The sequence below is a fragment of the Amphibalanus amphitrite genome, unplaced genomic scaffold (genome assembly GCF_019059575.1).
Source record: "Amphibalanus amphitrite isolate SeventyFive unplaced genomic scaffold, NRLGWU_Aamphi_draft 001014F_arrow, whole genome shotgun sequence".
NCBI lineage: Eukaryota > Metazoa > Arthropoda > Thecostraca > Balanomorpha > Balanidae > Amphibalanus > Amphibalanus amphitrite.
Window position 1 is genome coordinate 158,194 of NW_024882508.1, and position 13,068 is coordinate 171,261.

The window sequence follows — 13,068 nt, forward strand, 5'->3', positions numbered from 1 at the left end:
GTTCTGCTATACCGTTACAAAACAACCGTTTCACACTGCGGCACATTACCATGTATTAATTGTCGATTATAAAATAGTATATATCGCCGGCGTCGTTCAGCAATATCAGCACGTCGATTGGTTACGGGACGATTCACCGGCATGTCTCTTTCGTCACATCACAACACATTAGAAAACCGTCCGTCCCCCGCCGGGCGCCGGTCGGTCGGTCAGACGGCGCTGTGGGCCAGTCGGATGAGCGCCACGTTGGAGCGCGCCTCACTGTCGGTGGTCTGGCCGCGGCTCTCGTGGCTCAGCGTCTCGGAGCCGTCCAGACTGTCCAGGTCCAGGTCGGCCGTGTCCATCGCCGCGCCGCCGCCGCCGCCTGGCGGGGGACGGAGGACTGGTCAGATGAGAGACAAACGTCAACCGTCAGAGGGCGCATACATGACACTGAACAATGGACACCTTGCTGAACACTTGAGATGAAACTGAAGTAACTGCAACTGGTCGGATGAGTCGAACGCCAATTAAGACTTCCCACGGAGCGTCTGGCTACACATTGTGTTTAAAATAAATTGCACTTATTTTCACAATACATACCTGTCTGTTCCAAACCCTGCCCCAGTTGTCCCTTCCCTTGCCTCATATCACTCGTAATAATACTGGTATTTCCCCGTCATCCATCCCAGCCAGCGTCCAGTGTAAACCCCTCTCCCAGTCACCGCCCTCGCCGCACATGGCTCTCCCCATCCCAATCCACGTCCCTCACAGTTCTCCGACGCAGCCCCATCCCCCCACTCCACATCACTCACGTTGTGGCCGCTCGATGGCGACGGCAGCGGCGGCGGCCCGACGGTGGCCCGGCTGACCCGAGGCGGCCGCCGACCGGCCGCTGACTGACGTGTGCCCGTTCTGCCGGACAGGTCAGAGGTCAGAGGTCACAGGTCAGGGTCACAGGGTTCGGAGGTCACAGGGAACCGCCCGGGATAGTGGACGGGCGTGACGGATGATGTCATGAACAGAACGAACTGAGCTGCGGTGGGCAGAGTTCGCACGTCAACTACAATGAGTTAGGAAGCTTCATCCGAGGACGCGTTATTTTCATCTCACGTCGTGGCCTACAGTGCGGTATTTTACACAGCGGGTGCAATATTTTCAAGGAGGAAGCTGCACAGCACTTACGAAAAAATACGAAATGCAAGTGACGCCAAATAAACACTGGTCCTTTCACTATATTTGAGGTGAAATGTAGCCGCAGCTTCTATCCGCCACCCGCACCGTGGTAGGGCACAGATTACAGTGACCGCTCCCTCCCCCTCTGCAAGGTAACTGCCCGTCGGACATGGTCTGATGGCCGGGTAACAGCGCCAGCTGGGGTTTATACTGGTCAGATGGTCGCAAAGTGCGACCGCGTCGGGGCGGCAAGTTCTCCACGCGGAGCGGATTACTGTTCAAACCCCGGCTCACTTTATTGAGATGTCGGGCACAAGTACGCATTACGTGTCATTATAATGACATCTGAAAAACTTACTCTTATTCCACAACACTGTTTATCACAAAACCAGCACAAAACCACATGATGCATATCAATATCCAAACGCAAAATGAAGAGTGCTGACTGTCCAGCAACGGATACCAGCACCATGTCATGAGGTAGTCCATTCAAATAAAATAAAGTAAAACTCAATAGTCAACGTAAGCCCATGCAGACAACACGATGCGAGCCTTCAGAATTGTGCTTCAGAAGCCGTCATGTCGGTCGAAAGTGCATCATGCTCTCGGTTTATTCGCTGCGTCCACTCGGCTTTGCTTGCTCATCATTCAAACACACGCACACAGTATGACGTATGTACAAACACCAGTGCTCTGGCCAGACCGTGACACACAATGGATTTACCCTGCAGCCTGACACTCCCTCATCCCATGCAGCAGTCGCTCAGCCGCAGACCCGACGGGGAGTCTCCGTCTCCAGAGGAGCAGCCGGTGCCTACCTGAGACGCGCCGGCCGCCGGCGCCCGTCGCTAGAAGTCGCCGCTGGGCGCGGGCACGCTCGGTATGGCGGGAAGAGGCACCACCTGACCAGCGCGCGCTCGTCAGCCCGGCCCAGCCCGACGGCGCCACACACACGACGCGGGGCGCACACTAACTACTAACTACTAGTGACGGACCCAACACCAGATTTGGGGATACCAATCAACATTCCGCTCGGGAAACAGTGAGGAGGGTACACTAAGTGGGACTTTACAGTGATATTTGGCACTGGATATATCGCATTTGGGACTGGAGACTGACTGCCCAGTCGGTCTTCAGAGAGCGGTAGCTCGGCAGGTAAAGGCGACGAGTTCTGCGGGAGTATTATCAGGTCTGAAAACGGCTGTGGCTTGTTCACGGGTTGACACATTGTGGACCGACAAAAACGTGATTGCTTATTCAGAGGATTATATTTCGAGCAGGAAGAGGCGACGGTAATCGTATTGGGCAGGTAAGAAGGAAACGGCAACATCAGAGGCTGATATTACAGCCGGGAGAAGGTAGCAGCTACTTCAGGGGATGGTATTTGGGCCGGGAGAAGGCGGTGGCTTCTTCAGAGGATGGCATTTGGACCGTGAGAAGGTAGCAGCTACTTCAGAGGATGGTATTTGGGCCGTGAGAAGGTAGCCGTGGACGGAGGGGTGCACTTGACACGCCGTGACCCCGTAGGACTGGAAGAGGATGACCTCTGAGGACAGACAGTGGGAAGGAATTACTGTCACACACTGTCCAAACAGTGCTATAGTTATATACGGAATACAGGTCATTCGCATTAACTACACTGCAGTCACAAACTACATCGAACTACCGTGGTCTCGGGAAGGTCACAGCCCAACACCGACAGGTGGTCTTTCACCTGGGCACCAAAAGGTATCCTACAATCTGCGGACCGCCACAGTGCTACGCTACGAGGGACAGTCAACACCCTGCTGTGGTTCGAGTTGAAGCCTACCGAACGGCCTACAGTGAACACATCTATAGCACACATACCGACTACCACACATACAGACACATGGAGGGAACGGCCAGTGCGCTAAACACAGCCATCGTGCCTGTAACAACACACCGTTAGTGTCTCATGAGTCTCTGTCTTTCCTCAGATCAGCCAGCCTCTCTATTCACCCTCGGTCTCTCACCTGGCTGGTCGGCACGGTCGGTTTGGTCTGGGCGCTGTGCACGGCGCCATAGGAACGGCCCGAGCGGGGGTCGGCCGCTGCCGTCGCCGCGCCGGGCCTGCGCTGCTCCGGGGCCGGGTCCGCCTCCGGAGTGGCCACCGGCACCAGACCGCGCCGGTCTACCACACAGAGAGGGACTGCGGTCAGAGAGGGACATGGGAGGGTATTTATTGAGTACCAGCGGCGCCAGACGCGCCGGTCTGACACACACACACACACACACACATACACACACAATGATGCTACACAGAGATACACATTACAACAGGTGTAAGGCGGCGACACGGGAGGGTTCTAAGTACCACCAGTACCAGACCGCGCCCGTCTGCTATTCAGAGGGGGAATGCGGGAGGGCACTACATCAGACGGGGAGGTGCAGTGTCTCACACGGGGACACGGGAGGCACTGTACCACATGGGGACACGGGGAAGTACTTCTCAGACGGGGACACGGGACGCACTTTCTAGTCACACGTCGGAGGCACCGACAAAATCTGCCTCAGACGGGGAGGTACTCAGAACTGTTTCAGATTGCACCATGTTCTGTACTGTAGACATGACGTGATGTAAGTAACACGGCCACACGGGTGACAATCAGTAGTGAATCTGAGAAACTAGAAATGCTGAATGATGTTGAGGGTTTCTTTGAAAATGAGCCCCATTATTATTAAAAGATAAGCAAGTAATAGCCTTTGGCTCATTGTATAATAGACAAAAGAAATGGAAAAGAATATATATTCTTTTCCATTTCTTTTGTCTATTATACAATGAGCCAAAGGCTATTACTTGCTTAAACTAGAGATGCGGCAGGTATGATCACGGCAGCGATATAGGCAGCGTGTGGTAAAATTCAGTGGGGACAGAAGTACCGCTATATAGGGTCAGCCAGTTCCGCTTGATCAGCGCAAACGTGTGGCTATGCTCAACAATGGTGTGCCGCTGTCGAGAATATGTGTACATAATTTCAAAGGCACGAGGATGCGGAACGGTGGAAACCTAGAGCCCGACAGGAAAAGGAAACACTTCAGATGTCGAGCCATACTTTAGCATTCCACACCAAGCAGTTTGTTGAGTCCTGTTGAGCAGGACCTCTACCTCCAGGTTGGGAACTCACGACCAGCACCAACTTTTAGAGGTTAAATACCTCCGAATCCACTAGCCGGACTAGGCCCACTCTGCTCACTGATTTCGTTTTGCCTATAAACGACTACTGTTACTAACCACAGGCTATCTCTGTTTGGAGAAAGTAGCGAGCGCCAAAGAAAATCAAACCGGGCTCTCACCATCGGAGTTCAGGCAAGAAGAATGACGCTCTAATTCTCTGAGCTAGGAGTTAGACACTAGACACGCGACCCCTATCGCAAAAGGTCGGTACCTCAACCTTACGTCGCTATGCTCCAAATAAGCAATTTTGAGGAAAAAAGAAAATAACTAAAAAGAGAGAAGCATGATATTGAAAAAGGGGAAAAAGTTGGCCACTAGGAAGGGCTTTGATTTGACAGGAGGACAAAGGTTGCGATGCAAAAATGCTTGGAGGAAAAAGTCTATAAAGCTACGTGCGTTAGCCCAGCTAAGAGGCAAGGTGCTATAACCAGAACCCCTGGCTAACCGGGCATCGCGACGGCGCCGAACAATATGTTTCCAAAGGGAGCAATGGAACGCTTGCAGGTAAGACAATAGCCTGAGAAGGGCTAAGACTAGAGATAAGGCAGAGTAGAGATGGGTATGTCGAGGTTTACGGCTCAGCGATTTAGAGTAGCGTGGGCTCAGCAACCCTATAAATCAAACAAATGCAATATGTGCAGACTGCAAAGCAATGGAAAACAGCCTTTGCCTTCGTCGAGCTTTAATTTTAGAGCTCTTGCTCTTCGTGAGATTTTAGCGTTAAAGACAAACAATCGTACCTACTTTTCAAACCAACAAGACTCCACAGTCCACAGTTTCAAAACTCAGCTATCTATTTTCAAAGCAGACCGTTTTTTTTTTCTCGGAAATTTGAATACTGGGATTGGCGCAAATCACCCGAAAAACGTAATCCAGCCGCGGTATTTCACACAGCTTCACACCACGCCGTCAGTAACTATGGATCTGAAGTCAGGCTGGCACAAGAGGCAGTATCTGCGTGCGGGCTGTGTGCGCGGGATCACTCTGTGTGCGGTCAGTGCGGCAGGGTCGGGTCATTCTTAGCAAGCCAGCCCGCCTCCCCGGGTTCAGGGGAGGAGGCCATTCTTACAGACAGATCGGGCGTCACACACTGACTGGAACGTGACGACCCACTGGGGACAGAGAGAAAGAAGAGCAGCCTCAACGGACGCGCGCGGACACTACACTTGCGCACAGACAGACAGAAATAATTATATACACAAACAGCAATATTCTGTCAAGCACACGCAGATGTGGTAAATTGACAGAAAGATGGACGGGCAGAGAGACACACAGACATAGAGACGAGGCAGATGATCAGACATATTCGGACATAAGAGAAAGACAGGCAACGTCTGATAAACCCAGAACGCTGCACAAACCAGTGAAGGGAACGGTCAGCCTTAGGGAAATCTAGACTTACGTCACTTACCTATTAAACTAGGGTAAGTTGGTCCGCAAAGGACATCAAGGCAGTTTGAGATAACATTGCCCTGTCCGTACGGATTGAAGGCCTCTTCACTTCGCTTCCCCGTGAATGACCCTTTGATCTGAAAAAAAAATCATAGTTTTTACGCATCGTGTAGACATATCAGTCTTGACATGCCAGTTCATGCGTCAGAATGACTCATGAAAACAGCAATGGGAGAAAAAAGAAAGAATCATGACTAGCGCTTGGGTCAGCTCATAAACATTTTGATCATCGTGTTTCAACAGCGATGTTTCCGTTCGATTCATTCCACTCCGACGGGGCACATTGCCACGCGACAGGCATACTCCGTTCGCCTGCACTAGTTATAGGAAACCCATGACGCATCGATTTACTGACACCGTATCTTGGTTATGAATAAGCCACCGTCCCCGAGCTGCGGGTACCAGTGGTGAGCGCAGATCGACCCCGCCAGCCGCGCATAACTCCCCCACGCTCCACAGCTGCAGACTGCAGCTGAGCCAGCGACCAGCACTGACGTTATCGGACGCACCACACGCGTATTCAGTGGCGGAGACGGGAGAATTCGGCTCTGCTAAAAATAACGTTCGCCATGCATCCCCATAAACGTAACTCATGCTAAAAGCAAGCGCTTAAATGGATTTAGCAAAAATGCCGACCATTAGCGGTGAGACCGTTAACGTTTGCATTTACAAAAAATATTCGCTACTTTACTGAAGTGATATCCATCCTGTAATATACCGACTGCCAGCGTTGAGAAGATGTTGATTCATCTCCCAGCCTCCTGACCCCCCCCCCCCCCGCCGTGCCGTCGGAATGATTAGCAAAGTTATCTTGGTCGGTATGACGGTGTTTCCGGCTGACCGGAGCGCGCGGTGGCTGCGACCCACTTCACGGCGACACCGCGCGCGGCGGTGCGACGTCACTAAGGCCGCCGATAGCCGCGGCAAACAGTGCGTGCGGCCGATAAACGACTCGACTGCGTCCGCCCACGCGCCGAGAGACATTCATAGAACTTGGCTAGCAAGTTTCTCCTGGCATAGAATCTGATGAACTTATGCCTTACTCGCTTATATTACTAAATGAAAACAGACATTGAATAGCCACTGTGACATAGCAAATCACGACAGACCTTGTCGATTCTTTTTATTGTCTTTATCTTGGGTTCGCCACCCACCAAGGATAGCAATCCGCGATGGCTTTACCACCCTTGTTGTCGGCCTGCGACTATCTCAACTCTGCACGCCACGATCACAACGCCATCCCTTTCGTATCCGTCCCCCTTCTAGTCCCATTTATCGCGCTATAGCCGTTAGCTACTCACGTCTTCGTTGGTTGTCTGGTTCGAGGAGACCAGGTACGTGTGAAAGCCAGACAGGCCCAGAATCGACCAGATCGAGAAGAAACATATCACGGCCTCGATCACACTCGCCGGTGACTCTTTCACAGCATCCAGGAATTGGCGATCGTCTTTGGTCACTGTGCAAAGAGTAGGAAGGATGTTACGCTAAATTTAGGCTCGCCGGTGAGGCCGGGCTCGGGACGGAACGTAGCAAGATAAACCGGTCAGCTAGTGTTTCATTGGCAACAGGAAGAAGTACGTGAGCTTCCTTCACAGAAATGCTGTCACTCAAAACTTAAGAAAATGAATTGAAGTACGAAAGAGAACGATTAAAATATGTTTACGGTACGGACACAGCATATCCTAGAGATATTGTACAAAGCAAGTTTAAATCAAACAATTCAGTATTATCGACCAGTAAAACGCCTTTTGGGCGAAGAACGAGCGAGCGAGATAGTGAGCCCTGCACATGCGCAAGGGCAAGAGGGTACTTCCAACGGGGATTGCGCAAAGCACCCTTCTAACCGGTCGCTAGCGGTGTGCCAAATTTGAACGCAATCGGCCCAGCCGTTCCTGAGATCTGGAAGCGGCATTCTGCACGTGCGCACGTGCAAACGGGGTCAAAACTGGCTTTTGCACGGCACCTTACTAACCGGTCCCCAACCTTGTACCAAATTTGAGCGTAATCGGCCCAGCCGTTCTCGAGATCTGGAGGCGCCCCCTGCACGTGCGCACGTGCAGTAGCACCCTAACTGCAAACATGGGAATGCATTGCCTGGTGGGTGCCTACCTGTATGCCAAGTTTCAGCGAAATCGCCCCAGTAATTACCGAGTTATTGAAATGGGAACAAATTTGGCACCTCTTCTTTTCGTATTTGGCACGTGCAGTGGGGGTCACTCACATAGATCAAGAGTATCCGACCTTTGGTAGAAGGGATGCAGCTACCCTACAAAAATTATCGCAAGACAATCGCCCAAGCGGCTGCTGAGATATAAACCTCTCAAAATCACTACTTTTGCAAAACAGCTTGAACACCCTTGACTTTTCACGTGGCACGTGCCACGACGGTCACTGAGATGTGTCAAAAGTAGTCAATTACAGGGTAGAAGGGATGGGGCTACCCAGCAAAAAAGACCGCAGGCCAATCGGTCCTGCGGTTGCTGAGATATAAGCCTCTCAAAAGCGTTACAGGCCGGGCCGGGCCGGGCCGCTGATACTGCGATTTTTCCGTTATATTGAAAAGACTTCGCTTCGCTCGCTGCGCTCGCTCGCTCGTAATAACCCATACCACCACTCGCTCCTCATTGGACTTACACAGGATAAGATGAGTCACCACACAAGCAAGTATGAATACGCAGAGAAAAGCTAGCGAGACGATGAACATGTAAAAGTATCGGTAGTTTCTCTTGCCGACACAGTTGCCCACCCACGGGCAATGGTGGTCGAACCGATCTGGAACGAGCCGAAACACAGTGATTGTGACGGGGCCACTTTGGCATTCTACAATCGGGCCACTTTGGCATACAACAGGTACACTCGGGGGCAGATTGATGTTCCACCACTCCCTACCCATCGGGCTCCCATGGCTCAGCACTGGCTGCTGCCAGTGCTGCCCGCTCTCAGCACTGCTCAGCACTGCCTGCCAGTGCCAGTGCTGCCACTGGCAGCAACCAGTGCTGAGCCATGGGAGCCCGATGGGTAGGGAGCGGTGGAACATCAATCTGCCCCCGAGTGTACACACATCGCGGCTATTCAGAACAAATACCAACATATCCATCAATCCTTGAAAACATGCCCTTTGATGCCCTTTGAGTCTCAAATAACGATTCAGTTTACTGATGTGGAAAATGATAGTGTGCTGGTTATTTTAAAATAAAAAAGTAATGTGGAACACACAGAACATATCATTGAAATCCGCAAAGGCAATATCGCATATCAGAAAGTTACGTAAGAGGCCGGTATCCAATGAGCTGATGTGTTAATTTCCCAAAGAATTGGAGCACTACTCCGTGAAAAAAAAATGCCAAAAGCATACTCCAAAGAGGCAGACATGACAACTACAGTGACCACAGTTTGTTTGCTTCCGACAGCCTAATGCCACCGAAATCACCATTTATCACACCTAGGTAAGCCCGACACCGGTAAGCGTGGGGCCGGTATCAAAATCACTCACCGACGCAGTTGTCACAGATACTACAGTGTGACGCGCGCGGCGGCCGGAATATTTTACACGTAAAACAGTACTTGAGCTTGACCGGCTGGCCACGCACCATGACCTCCTTGGTGCGCGGCGGCGGCCGGTACGTCGGCGAGTTGCTCGCGTTACTCGGCACTGAAACGGGAGACGCGGGGAGTGAGTGACGAGTGAGCTGACACATGCTGCCAGAGATAGGACGTATGACAGTAGGACAGTAGGACACAGAACGTAAGACAGTAGTAGAACGGGAGAAATGGAGCGTTTAGGCGCGTGGACTGAGTGCTACACTGTTCACATACGGCGTCAGGCATAGAACGGACGATCAAAGACCATCAGCCTTAGGATGGGCGACACTCGCCCCCAGTCACTGGCACGCGATTTCATTCATGGCATCAACTGACAACAAACTACAAACTGCCGACAAATACAGTTTCACTGACCGATTTGCCGCTCGATGTCGGCCGCCTCGTCGGCGGTGGCGCGCGGGATGACGCCCGGATCGCTGAAGCTGGTCCGCAGCAGTGCCGACATGACGAAGACGAACAGCACACCGCCCACCACCGGGATCACGGGCGTGATCCGCTCCGCCAGGAACTGACAGCTGCCGGACGAACAGCGGAGCGTCAGAGTGGTGCAACACAAAGACAGTGGAACCCGAGGGACTGACAGCTGCCGGTGGAACAGCGGAGCGTCAAGGTAGTGCAACACAAAGACAAATGAATTGAACAACAGCACACTGCCAAACGGCGTGATCCACTCCACGAGGGACTGACAGCTGCCGGAGGAACAGCGGACGGTCAGAACGGCACGACAGTGTAACTGGGAACATCTGGACTGACAGCAGAGGGTCAGAGCGCCACTGCTAGATAGACAATTAGGTAACGAATATGTAGTAGTGTTCGGCGACACAGAACACTGATAAAGGAGCTGACAGGCTGTTCCCAGAGAGACAGAAGAGAGTCAGAGAGATGGGAAATAATAATGAAACTCAGAGCTATTGCATCCACAACAGCGGAACACTGACACAATTAAGCATAATAGGTCCAATAATTCAGCTGAAATAGCGCTAAACTGATCTATAAGGGAAAGTGAAAGGGAAACGATTACCTACCTACCAAACCCTACATGCAATGTTTGAATTAGCCTAAACTGTTTATCACCGCGCTTCAGAAAAATCAGTAATGCAATGTCAACTCACTCGAACACAAAGAAGAGTGTCGTGGTGCCGACAATCAATGTGACGGTGAAATAGAAGATGCCCATCTTGCGTGCCATCATGATGCGTCCGTCGCAAAAGAACCGGTTCCGTCCGGGAAACTGCTGCCACCGGCGGACCGGCGGCGGCGGCGGCGGCGGCGGCGGCATGGCGCAGCCGCACTCGGGTCCCAGCCGTCCCGGTCACCGCCACATAGCCGCCGGGCGGACTGCCGGCTCCGACCTCACCCCTGGACAGAGGACAGGTCACAGGTCACAGGTCACCACCACATAGCCGCCGGGCGGGCTGCCGGCTCCGACCTCACCCCTGGACAGAGGACAGAGACGGGTCATAGGTCAGATCCTCACAGCTGCCGGCTCCGACCTCACCCCTGGACAGAGGACAGAGACGGGTCAGCTCTACACACTACCGGCCCCGACCTCACCCCCGGACACGGACGGACAGGTCGCAGGTTTCTAACATTTGCCACACTCCCGGGCGCTAGTCAGCGCGGTGTCCGCGAGCTCGGTGCGCTAGTAGTCCCTGCGCGGAGGGATTGCTGGCCGACTCCGCGCCGACCCCGCGCAGAATTCTGTCACAGTGGATGGCAGCCTTCACTTTGGTACCATATGAATCCCTGAACATAAAATTCATATGTAACACTGGTATAACACAGGAGTAGAAGATAACTGAGATATATTTTGATGAAACAATAATTTACAGATTACATTGCTAGAATTACTATGGACTTATCAGTTCATCTCATTATGCACATATGTAAAACTGGGTTACATATTCTGATCTCTGAGCCAATAACTCCAATATTAAGTTGCTGTTAGAGATAGCTCAAGATACAAGCTGTTCAGTCCTTCTTATTGGCTACAAGTGGTTCCTTGAGATTATGTTAAGGTCTAATCTATCTATATACAGCAGTAAATCAGCTTATCAGTTTTGACTTGAATGCGAAACTTATCATTATCTTCATTTTTTCAAATCATTGAAGAATAATAAAATCATACTAATCACCTTTGACTTCACATGAATGTCAGGTTATTCATTACGAGAATATGCCACAAATGTGATCGCTCATTCACTCCATCTTTTGAGCACAGTCAAGTAGAGAAGCTTATTTTCAAAATGATAAAAAATAACAACAACTGCTCCTCTCTCATTGAATAATATTTCTTATCAAGCTGCAGATCATCAGTCAGAATGGCACACAATTTGAACTCATTATCCTTACTTCAAAATAAATGAAGTACATTTTGAACCCCTGAGGCTGTAATATCAGCCATTCATGAACCAACACAGCCACCAATGCTCCATGCCTCAGATCAAGCTTACAAAACAAATGACTTAGATAGCTCCCATCCAGTTTGGTAATGATGGAAAAGTGTTGGGCAGCTGGGCTCTCCCATTACTGTACTGCACACCCTAAAACCTCTGTTTCAACCTGAACATAGCTTCTTTAAACTTCAGGCAAAAATTGATGATTTTTATGAAATGCTTCAGGGCTGCAGGGCCTGTAACCACCATTTGGACTTCACTATTTATATCCAACTATCAATCCAGTGGTGACAAATCTACTCTCTTACATTGTTGGCAAATGGCAATCATAGTCTTGACCTGGGTACTGCTCCGTCATAATTTTTATCAGCATGTTGCAGGTTTTCCCATTAAAAAAATGCATTATTGACATTTCTTGGCCTCTCATTGGTTCATTGGACATACCATGTAAATTAAATTAATGAGAAGCCAAGAAACAACAGCAGGCTGGTAGCCTGCTATTAAAATATGGCAGCAAAACAGTGCCCTGGATTGCTAGCTGTTACTCTGCTTGTTTGTTTGTTAGGTCTTTATGGCATATCGACCGCAGTGGTCATTTAGCGCCCATGCTGTTGCTGTGCTGCAAGTCGTATTAACGTAATGTGTTATTGTTGAATACATTCATGTTTATTCATAAAATTTGACTGATCATCATTCTATTTATCAATATGAAAGAGATTTTACAAATCATCTCACAAGATGAAGAAATAACAAAATGACTGTGGCCTGTGCACTGTGCAGTACCATAACTAAGTAATCGCAACCACACGTCTCTCATTTACTTCCCAAAACCACTGTCATCCCAAATTGCAGCCAAGTGGTGTTTTTAATATATTTCCCTATATGGGTGGATTCAAATTTAAACTTAACAAGTTTCCATGAGCTGCAAAAACATAATTAACGCTAATACAATGCTAGAGGTTCCTACACATAATAGTCAATGTTGTTCGATTTCTACCTGATTATGCGGCTGAAAATGATATCCAGAACTAAACGCTTAGCTTGTCCTCGATATGAATGAAATAGTCCACAATCACACGCTTTTGCACACTTGACACTCGAGATATTATCAAATTATCAATTAAAACAAATAAATTATTGCATGACTGCGCCACTAAACGGATGCGCCACATTTGTTTCACGTAGTAGAGTTCACAGCTCTATTTGGAGTATTTGAAAGGAGCGCCCCCTCGTGGCGATAATCAGAAACATTAACTGCGTAGTGCA

The 13,068-nt window shown here is 50.2% G+C and overlaps 1 protein-coding gene across 5 annotated transcripts; it reads right to left on the reverse strand.

Moving 5' to 3' along the window:
• Positions 1–28: 28 nt before the first annotated feature.
• Positions 29–13,013, reverse strand: LOC122369189 (palmitoyltransferase ZDHHC14-like). 5 transcript variants are annotated; one of them, XR_006254366.1, is made up of 11 exons: positions 12,800–12,983; positions 10,519–10,765; positions 9,761–9,921; positions 9,297–9,455; positions 8,438–8,575; positions 7,105–7,259; positions 5,763–5,880; positions 3,150–3,307; positions 1,974–2,057; positions 795–894; positions 29–364 (listed from the first exon to the last, which is right to left on the reverse strand). XR_006254366.1 is itself a non-coding variant. In XM_043343723.1 (10 exons), the coding sequence occupies exons 2-10, from the start codon at positions 10,683–10,685 to the stop codon at positions 210–212; spliced, it is 1,311 nt and encodes a 436-aa protein (XP_043199658.1). In that variant the 5' UTR covers positions 10,686–10,765; positions 12,800–13,013; the 3' UTR covers positions 29–209. The 5 variants fall into 5 exon arrangements, 4 of the variants coding, with proteins under 4 accessions (XP_043199658.1, XP_043199657.1, XP_043199659.1 ...); XM_043343723.1 differs by lacking the exon at positions 1,974–2,057 and having other exon boundaries at positions 12,800–13,013; XM_043343722.1 differs by lacking the exon at positions 1,974–2,057 and having other exon boundaries at positions 29–382; positions 12,800–12,984.
• Between the last annotated feature and the right edge of the window lie 55 nt (positions 13,014–13,068).